Here is a 10,708-nt window from a genome sequence, read left to right as displayed (position 1 = left end):
TATTAATATTACATTGCATACTAACACACTGACTCATGCAATCTTTAAGCACCATGTCATAAAATTTGCAAAGTTTTAGTTCCTTATCAATGTAGTGTATAAATGGTGTATGTACTGTATGTGTCTGTGCAGGTTTTTGCTCATATGCATGCGTGTGTGTGTGTGTCCTGTGTTGATACATGTACTGTATGATTAAGTGTGTGCTTTCTATGGAAGTGTCTCCACATTGACGTAGGTGAGGACGACATCATGCAGGATGTTGATTCGGTCGATCTGGTTGAGCTCTCTGATGCGGTGCCGGAACTCAAATAGTGGGATGTTGTTCACTGCCACCCTGAACGTCTCTTGAGTGCACAGGATCTTCATCTGGAACAGAGCAGAACACTAATAATGTACTACTGCCATCGAGACCGTGAGCCACCACAGATGCAGCAACGAATTCAAATTAAAAAATGCATATATTCAGTCACAGTTTCATTCAGGAACAGTTATTCTGCAGTGCCAGTCTTCTAACTGGACACAAAAATATAAATATGCACAATTAGGATGATTTATATCAATGCAAGATCCAGAAAATCCTACTTTCACTGACAAATATACAGTAAGACAGAAAATTCTTCACTGTTGCAGGGCTGATATAATTACCCATGAAATATGATATATTATGCATTAATATGGTACCAGATAAGTAAGTCATGTGCTGGGAATGTATTTCAGCATGCAGTAGTTGTTATTCGTTATTAAACATGAACACAGACAGAATTAGCTCTTCAGATTAGTAACCTCTTGGCGATCTTTGTAAAGCATAATTGTTATTGATGTTATTGAGCAACATGAGACCCCCACTGACCTCCAGGAGTCTCCCTGCAGTACAGCACTTCCCTTATCTAGGACCCGCCTGCCCAAACGACTTTCCAACCCTTTCCATCTTTTCAGCCAAACGTTACCCTGACATTAACCATGGAGAAGTAACCTAGAGTCAGTTAAAGGCACCATGTGTAGCTTTTTTAAACATCAACATGTCATTGTAGAATTATTTGGCAATTTTCGTAAGCAAATGGGACAATAAAAAATGATTAGATTATAAAAACTCAAGTGCCAATGGAACAATATCCCTCCTTTTTTGTATGGTAAAAATACAAATAGAAAAACAAATGCCTCCTAATAAATGTTGTAATGATTTATTGATGTTAACATGCCACACATAGCATCTTTAAGCACCGTTCTCCTATCCACTGCCCAGACTGAGTCCTATTTCTGACGCTCACCTCAAAAGGGCTTCCAAGAGCGAAGGGGAAGGGTCCTTTTATATCCCTCTCTTCTGTGCCCCAGCGCTCACCCAGTTTGTGGTTCCGGACCACCACTTGCTTGCCGCCCTCACTGAAGCGAGGGTTGATGTGAAAGGCAATGTCGTTGCCTCTCAGAAAGTTCACTGTGAACCTGTGGGAAACCAAAGCTCATTACACTTGGGATACATTTTGTGGCAATGTATTGCTTCTCTTGTGTATAGCATTGTGTGTCTGTTCTTCACCTGCTGGTTAGATTTTTAGATTTTGAATATATTTTGAATTAAAAGCTAATGATGATGAATGAACAATTTTAGATAAAAAAAATAGGTTATGAAAACTTTTCAAGTGAAATAGGAAACAGAATGGTTTAAAAAGATGTATTAAGTACATCTACATAATCTTACATTTTAGCATTTGGTTTGACATGGCCCAAGATGGTCATCATCATCTTGTCATACGCTCCGCGGGCCAGGTTCAAGTTGTATGGCACACTCTAAACAGTAATGGAGGGAGAGAACGACATTAAAACAACATGAATTATAAAGCAGCCACAGCCAGTGCTAAATCAAATGTCTGTCTATCAGTATTTTTGCAGCTATACTTAGGGCCACCCTCCACTCATTCATCCATCCATACATTCACCAATTAAAATTACCACTCATATATTTAAATAATTAACCTTTTCTGTATATTACCAAAGAAGATTATAAGATGCATTCAAGTCAGATTCCTTGTCTTTGACTCACTAGTGGTCCAGATGTGGGTGGAAGCCAGTGTGGAGGCATCATGGATGGATGCTGTCCAGGCCATCCTGACTGTCCAGGGTTGTAAGGCCAACCAGGGTGGGCAGGCCAACCTGGTACATTTGGATGCATGCTGTGAGCAGGACCAGGTGCTGGGACTGGGGCAGGAGTTATGGTAGGGACTTGAGCAGGGACTTGAGCAGGGACTTGAACTGGCGCTGGTGCCTGTGGAGGCTGGCACTGGGGGCCTGGCCAGCAAGGCTGGCAGCTTTGCCCTGGAGCTGGAGCCAGAGCTGGGACTGGAGTTGGAGCTTGAGCTGGGACTATGGTTGAGGTTGGGGCAGGGTATGATGGTATGACTTGAGCCGGGTCTGGAACTGAAACTGGGGCAGGGACAGACACCGGTGCTGGTTGTGTCCCAGGCCAGCAGGGCGTGTTTGGCTGGCCGGACCAGCATGGTGCAGGCTGGGTGGGCTGTCCTGGCCATGCAGGGAACCCAGTTCCAGACGGCTGGCTGGGCCAAAGGCTGTTAGCCTGCGGGGCACAACCAGATGATGGGTAGCTGCCACACAGAGCGTCAGAACGCTGAGAGGGAGGAGGAGAGGGGGACGATGGAGAGTCATGAGGATCAGGAGCCAGGATGGAGATACGGGGGAGAGAGAGGGTGGACAGGATGGAGGACACCAACTTGCAGTTGCAACAAGGCCCATAGACATAAGCAAAAATGTATATTTAGAAGGTAAAATGTGGAGAAAAGAGATGAATTCTTACCATTGTAGGGGTCTGACAATTTGATGAGGTACTTACATCCATGCTGCCTGCCAGAACAAGTTCAAGTAGACTTTCATTTATTTTATTACTTTTTTAATCACAAGGAAGTCTTGGATGACTTCACAAAGACAGAAAACTAAAGACAGGACTAAACTTAAATAAATCTTAGTAAACAATGAAACAATTGCACATTATAGAACTTAACAGTCAACCAAACCAAGCTATACTGGATGCCAAATTAACAATAAAACTGAGAAGTGGGTATTAGCATGCAGAGTGACAAGAAGAGGTATTTAAATTAGATATTAATATACAAATGTATTCACTTGTTTCTCTTTATATACATACAGATACAGAGCATGCACTGTAGTCAGAGTGAGGTTTTTAATGAGCTAAAGAGAGAAGAAATAGTTCTTCAGGTGACCACCAGAGGACTCTACAGCTCATGAAGATGTCAAAGTGTCAGCAAATGCTGCACTGGAAAATTGTCTGACTCTGTAAACAGTGTTAACTAAAGCTTATTGGATGCCCTGGAATGTAGTAATTGAATACTGACCACAGACATCATTCTGAGTCATGCAGAAACACAATGGCACATTGATTTTGGGTTATATCAGTGATTTATGTGTACTTAGAGAGGAATGTGCAATAACAATGATTCTTTGGCTAGGCAATACCCCTGATATAGTTGTTCTTGTGACTGCAGATTCACTTACTATTGTTAAATTATTCAAGTCAACCTGGTCTTGCTATTTAATGCTTCTTCTTGATGTTTGTTGTTACATAATAAATATAAGCCAACACAGAAAATTCTAATTTCTTATTTATGACATCTGTTTTAATAGTAATATTAGTAATATTAAGCACATAAATGCAAATGAATGCAAAAGGTCTAACCTAGATCATATTTTCATTGATTAATGTAGTTTAATAGCTTTGTCATCATCAACATCACTAATCAATCAACAGCAATGAAACTGATAAGCTGCATATACATATATAAAGATAAATTATATGCTTATACGTGGATTAAAAAATAAAAAAGGCCCATCTGTTTTGTGCACCACTGCACTCACTCTGTTAGCCCAGGACCCAGACAGGGATTACATTCTTTTCCTGGTACCAAGAAAACTTCTATGATTAGATAAACTGAATGTTTTTGGTTCTGATCCACAGAAATATACATTATTTAGAATAAGCCGCCAGAGATATGATTAAGAATTCAAGTTACCTTTCTTTCTTCTTCAGTCTTCAGGTAAGCACAGGGAGCGGGTTGCGGGCTGCAGTGCGGTTTAGGTGAATCAGACGGCTTGTAGCTAGGCCCAGTGAAACATTCTTTTATAGCCCTAAACCGTCTCACCACTTGGCCACTCCTCACTTCATCACTCCACTGTCAGAAGGAAACGCCACACCCTCATATGTCATAACATAGACAAGATCCGGTAGGCAATATCTTGTTGAAGTTTTGAAGATACAACATAACATTTTTCAGTTTTTTATAATGTTAATTAATTTTTCCTAGACCTCACACAGTGAAAGCAAAGAAAGTTATGATGGCCTTTGATTAAACAAAGGGGAACAAATACAGAGGAAGAGCGCAAGTGATACTGAATGCAAAGTTAATACAAGCAACTTGCTGAAATATACAGCTGATGTAAAATGTTCCACCAGAAATCTCCACCAGATGACATTCCTTTTCTTTACTTTGTCTGGAGTCACTGACAGCACAATGACCTGTTTTTGTGATGATGTGGTTTAGTTCACTGTTGAGTAGTCATGGGACTGTGTAGCACTAATGCCATATCTGTCTAGGTCACACATAGTAACACAATTACAGCATAGAGACAAAGAATCAGGAGTCAGGTCTGTTTTCTCCATGTGCAAATACTCAGGCATAGACAGCTGGGAAGTCCGACATTACTGTTTGGCTCACTCTCCGGTTCAGTCACTGTGTTTGTTTATATGTCTCTCTGGACAATTGCTGAATGAGTTTACAATGGCAGAAAATATTTAATATTGTTATCCACAAATCTTGGCAAAGTGTAAAATTGGTGGATGGGAGTGTTAGGTGAATTAATAAAAAGCATTTATGGTATGTTTACTATCTGACAACTTACAATATCTAAAATGTTAAGTATTTTTCGAAGGAGAGATGTCAGAGTCAAACTCAGTCAAACAAAAAATTTCCGTATAATCATCCAATAAATTTCCAAGGCAACCTCTTCACAACAAAAAACACTCAAACGTGTGGATTTGCACAACTGCACCGGTTGTCCTCACACCATTATTAGATTAGCCATCATCTGAGCTAAAAAATGTCAGAAATTGCAGAACCTCTTAGAATGCTGAGACTTAATCCTCGAAAAATTCAATGCCTGACGTTTATCCAACTGGGTCTTTACTTTTAAACTCTATTGCGATACAGAGAATGAAGAGCATCTTTTATATGGTATGTAGTTTATATAATTCAGTGAAATTCTTACTGTCAGTGTTGACCCTTTCAGTTAAGTAGCCACTTAGGGCCAGATATTTCTCTCAAGAGTTGGTGAAGAGAAAAACAGATAAAAAAGGAGAGTGAATTATTGGTCTTACATTTACTGGGTGGCCAGAGACACAGCTCCAAATGAATGTTAGTGTTGCTCTTTGCCTGCTGGCATGTAAATGGGCAACTGTGTGCTAACACATTTTTCATAAGGGGATAATACTGTTTGTCAGTGTTCACAGCTTGTTCCGCTGCCTGCAAGTGGCCAAAAAAACAACTCATAATAACTTTAAAGGTAGACCTCACACTCAATGATAAATTTCATAGATCAAACTATTAAGATAACACTTTACTGGAGAAATTTGTCTTTATGCTTTCAAGACACTAGATCAGCCACAGAAATGTTGAACCTCAAAATTAAACAGTGTCTTGCTCAACAGCAACACAATGTGAACACTTGTTAAAACTGGGCTTGTCTCTTTCTACAGTACTTACTCTTTACCTGACCCCTGTTAAACTCGAGCAATTGACTTTTCCACATCAGAGAATCAGGTCCTTGACTCCCATGAACAGACATAATTGCCATTTGCCACTGAATCTCTTAAATTACTTCATTGACAAATTTACTGATTTATGAAGAGCCTACTGCACAAAGACCCACCTTGTTGTATTCTCCAGCACAGTGACCAGGCTACAGACAACTTCGAATGAAACTTCCTGTGTGGATTATGGGGAATTGTTTTGTTCTGGCTGCTTATTGTCATAAGCGATACCTTGCCAAGAAACAATCCAGAACATTTGGTTCATGGTTAGTCTCCTAGTTGGTCAGCCTGTCAAGAGCCGAAAATGGCAACACTTGTTTCCTCAACTCATCTATGCACTCAGCCCAGTCTGTTCCTATTGAATAATTTGATCAAAAAGGTGCATATTTGTGTAGCAAATATAGCTCAATTTAAATTTTAGAGGAAATCACACTACGTCATTTGACTGGATGTTTACCTCGTGGTCATGAGATATGCGGTCTGATGGGAGAGGGAGCAGTGATGTCACTTCTAGGAGATCTCCGTTTGTACTTTCAACCAATGAGGGAGCTAAGGAAAAAGGAGGCAACCGTGAGGCGTGCTGCTGTTAGGCAGAAGAGAGCCTTCTGGCAGGAGCAGGGTTTTCCAAAGTGATGGCGGTGGCATTAGCCTCTGATAAGCTCTAGGCCTCGTTCCAACATTCGTAAGCTGCAACCTCCTTACCTCCCTTTCTCCCCCTTTTCCCTTCTCTGTACCACTTTTTCCCTATTAAAGGTGCAATAACTGGATGATTGGAGTATAAAAAAGAGCTAGGTAATCCTTTACAATTGGTAAAAATTTTCGTTTACTTGTTGCCTTAGGAGTGGTTTTTCTGTGAGATAGAGTTTTTCAATAACCTGTGGCTGTGTGGCAGCTCTTACCAAGAGATAGAGATGCTTTTGAGCCATTAAAGAACAAGAGAAGAAGAAAGATAAAATCAGAGAGAGTGTGTAAGCGGGAATAAGAGAGCGGGAGACAGTTTCAAAGAAACAATATTGCTACAGTTGCCATGGGGACTGCAGCATGTTTTTGCGGGGAGTGTCTTTGTGTGTGTTTACATGTGTGTATTTATGTGTGTGCAAGTTAAAAATCATCATATCTGGACCACCATGAGATCAATTTAATATCACAAAGGATTGCATTATACACTCAGAGATGCTGTGGGTAACATTTGAGATATGAACAGCTGCCACTATTACAACTTACTGTTAGGTGCACCACAGTAACCTGTGCACTGCTACAACGCACCACTAGATGGGGATGTCAAATTCTCACAGAGGGCCAGCAGTCATGTGGTAGGTATCCCTTGTTCCACGAAAGGCAATGAGATCGTGCAGGTCTGTCATCTATGCATATATCCAGTCAAATGACTCCTTCACAGACATCACATGAATCATAAATAAAGGACAAACCACAATACATGACATGACCAGGCCAAAAATCAGCAAAAGGATCTGATGAAACACTAATTAAAGTGATATACCACCAATAAACTATTGCACTCTTGCATGCAACTTTTTACATCCAACTTTCAAGAGGGTTACTATTTTACACTCATGAGATATATTTTTTGTTATCTGTAACTTCAAAGCTCTTGTGTGTATTTAGGCCCAATGTATTCCACAAACATTTCTAAAACCAAGAGGTAAAAAGCCACAAAGCACAGAAGAGGTGTACCTTTGGTTATCTCTGACTCACTCTGGATATCAGTTGTTCCATCCTAAATGTCAACTCTATCTGTAAATCATATGTAATACAACTGAAAAAGAGCCCACTTCCCAAAATGCATCACAGGGCCGTTCCCCCTCCCCCCATGTGGCTATATTTGAAGGATAGATGTGGCTGTCCATAAAGCCCATAATAAGTGTGGCTCAGCCTGGAATAGTCCTGAGCTGAAGGGGTGTTCCCACTGCTTACAGTCTGGGCTCACATTCCCCGAGGGGATTTATGGGTGGTAGGGAGGCAACATGGGAGACAGAGCAGCAGAGGACAATATCATCACAAGATCAAAAGTCATCGGAGCCGGGAGAAGATCTAATAGTGAGGAAGGAAGAATGTTTCTGTGTGCATGGAAGTTCTGTGTATCTGAGTTTTTGACAGTTTGCAAAGTGTATGCAAACTCTAGCAAGCATCCATCTATGGTGGTTAGACATATGTAGCACATATGTGCAGTGAGAGCAGGAATGCACTAAGCATTCATTCTGTAGGTGAGACGTAGTGAGCTTTGGGGTCTGCACCTGTAAGGACCAGCTGGTAAAAGAGAGCAGGGAACATGTATCCTTGCAAGCAAGTCAACTAGTGAGATTCGTCTGGCTGGTTAAAAGGAAAACATGTGGTAGCTGCTGCCTCATTGATCTCTATGTTTAACAACAACACACAGAGTTAGACCTTGGTATAATAATGAATGCTCAGCTCTCTGCCTCCTCTCTCATTCTCTCCCTCAGTTAACCAGACAGTCAGACATAAGGACTTTCCTGCCACAGTGGGAGAAATTGACTCGTGCCCTCGCACAAAGAACCCTGTGCTACAAACAATACGTCAGAATCAGAGATGGGAGATCAATGAGGACTGTGACACTGTCAGATCTGGGAGAGGCTGTCACGCTGTGTGTATCCCCATACTCTGGGGTTAAAGCCTTATGTCTGGCTTCACTTGAGAAACACTTACATATAAACTCATGCATAACATATTGTTGAAAAAAGACAACTTGATATACAGTAATGCACTTCAGAGGATGTGAGGTTCAGCAAGAAAACACCCAAACATTTCAGAATCAAGGAACACACACATACAAGGAATTTGACTCCAGTTTCTAGTGGCTCTCAATGTGCTTAAACACAACAATCTTCAGAAAGATACACAAGAACAGCAAGCCAAACAGAGATAATTAAACATAAACATATTAGTGTTATGTAAAAGCAAGTGGGTGAAAAATAAGATTAATAAATATAGGAACAACAAATGGACAACAACATACAATGTCTATATACAGGTGAAACCGTTGTGTGAAAGATTATAGGCCATAATCTTCAACACTGAAGGTCATATGTTCAATTAGTAGCATTACTCAAAACCTCATTACAACTGGATAATGATAATGGTTGTTTATCCACAGTTTGCATTGATTCACCACTGAATCTGTTTAAGCACCAGTTATAATTTTTGGTCTGGCACAGTCAAACAATGTGTGGCAGGGTTAGACCTACTCTAAAATAATTATCATGTCTTATACTGTAAGTTATAACTACTATGTGTTTTTTGAGAAATTTTTAAAAATACAATCATCAACCACACAAAATGGACATGATAAAGGGGGAGCCCCTGTCTCTGTGTCACAGTCCATTTGCATGTTGCAAAAACTTGAATCGTTGTGTATTCAAATCTGGGGGCAGGTACTAAAAAACTGTACACATTACACAGCCAATGGGAGGAAAGGGGGTTTAATAGTCTGCAGCAAATTTTTGCTCTGGGGCCGTCTAGCAGGTCAATCTGGCCATGCATAAATGTATAAAAATAATAAAATCATGAGCCCTAGTCAATGACAGTTTTGATTTACAGATTAAAACAATAAATAAAAACAATAACACATTTTGCTGTCCCTCACACTGGAGTCTCCTGAATGATCCCTGGTAGTGAAGTGGCCACGGGCTGGGAACTATTAACATAGAGCTGGGGGGTCTAGGGACTTCCAAGGGGTCTTGGATTGGTACCAGAGCTAAGTGAAGTATCTCAACAACTAACTTAAGGACATGATCCCCAGAGGATAAATCCCAAGGTGATCCCTTGACTTTACCTCCAGCGTACCCAGGAGGTTAATGCTTTTTTTGCTTTTAGTGAAATAACATCTGAATTGCCATGAAATTAGAAACAGATGTCCAGGGTGACCAGAATGAAACCTGATGACTTTGGTGATTCCCTGACCTTTCCTCTATAACACCATCAAAGTTATCCTGTGAAACCAAATTTCATACAGACATTCATGGTTCCCATGGAAGGACTCATGGATGAATGCTACTGTTTTTGGGGATATCCTGGCTTTTCCTTCTACTTTGTGTTTATAATTAGCAAATCTAAAAGAAACATCATTCCAGACACAACTAATTATACATTATAGTGTATATACATATTTTTTGTGTGTATGAACATAAACATATATGTATCATAGCCTGTGTGTGCATGTATATGGGTATGGGTACGTGTATAAATGTAGTCTAGAGTAGCCTATATGTTTTACTTTAAAGTATGTCTGTTTTTTGTTTATTCTTCAGGCTAAATGTGAAAAACAGGTGATGGGAGAAGTCAGTTATGCTGTATCATGTACACCTGTACCTTATATCTATTTCAAATAAAATAGATATTTAAAAAAGAAAGGTTTTGCAGGATACTCATATATCCCAATTTCATTCCCATACGTGACGCACATTATTGTTGTTTGCAGTACTACACACACACTTGCACTTTGTCTTTTATATAATCTGTATATTGCTTGTATATTGTTTTGTCTGTAAATAATATGTGCATTGCCTGTATATTGCTTGAGAGACACCAACAGCCGGAACCAAATTCCTTGTGTGCGTTTACATACTCAGCGAATAAATTTGATATTGATTCTGATAACGCACTAAACTGCCTCTGTAGACTCTCGTTCCTCACGTTTTAAAGGAAATGAAAACACACAGATGCTTGGAGTTTCCTGGAAAACGTACTAAACGATGTAGGTGTGTGGATGTAACGGAGGTACAGTCTGCTGCACAGGTGCTCCACATACTGTATCCAGCGCGCTCTCCGCCCTCTCCGCCGCCACAAACTGCGCTCATTCGCTCTCCTCAACAGCCCGGATGTAGCGCACAGGACCGCACAGTC

At 40.4% G+C, this 10,708-nt stretch overlaps 1 protein-coding gene across 1 annotated transcript; it reads right to left on the bottom strand.

Moving 5' to 3' along the window:
* Positions 1-207: 207 nt before the first annotated feature.
* On the bottom strand, positions 208-2,845 carry LOC121882785 (galectin-3). Its single transcript, XM_042391232.1, has 6 exons — positions 2,840-2,845; positions 2,260-2,719; positions 2,036-2,184; positions 1,694-1,782; positions 1,269-1,440; positions 208-366 (listed from the first exon to the last, which is right to left on the bottom strand). The coding sequence occupies exons 1-6, from the start codon at positions 2,843-2,845 to the stop codon at positions 208-210; spliced, it is 1,035 nt and encodes a 344-aa protein (XP_042247166.1).
* Positions 2,846-10,708: the final 7,863 nt, after the last annotated feature.

Source organism: Thunnus maccoyii, chromosome 17, assembly GCF_910596095.1.
Source record: "Thunnus maccoyii chromosome 17, fThuMac1.1, whole genome shotgun sequence".
In the NCBI taxonomy this organism is placed as follows: Eukaryota; Metazoa; Chordata; class Actinopteri; order Scombriformes; family Scombridae; genus Thunnus; species Thunnus maccoyii.
Note: the sequence above shows the minus strand (reverse complement) of the source record. Positions and strands in the feature narration are given on the sequence as shown.

Coding starts and splice junctions, on each gene's coding strand:
- LOC121882785 (XM_042391232.1), bottom strand. Junction 1,441..1,693: donor GTCAAACCAAATGCTAAAAT/GTAAGATTATGT, acceptor GGTTTCCCACAG/GTTCACAGTGAACTTTCTGA. Junction 367..1,268: donor CTCTTGGAAGCCCTTTTGAG/GTGAGCGTCAGA, acceptor GCTCTGTTCCAG/ATGAAGATCCTGTGCACTCA.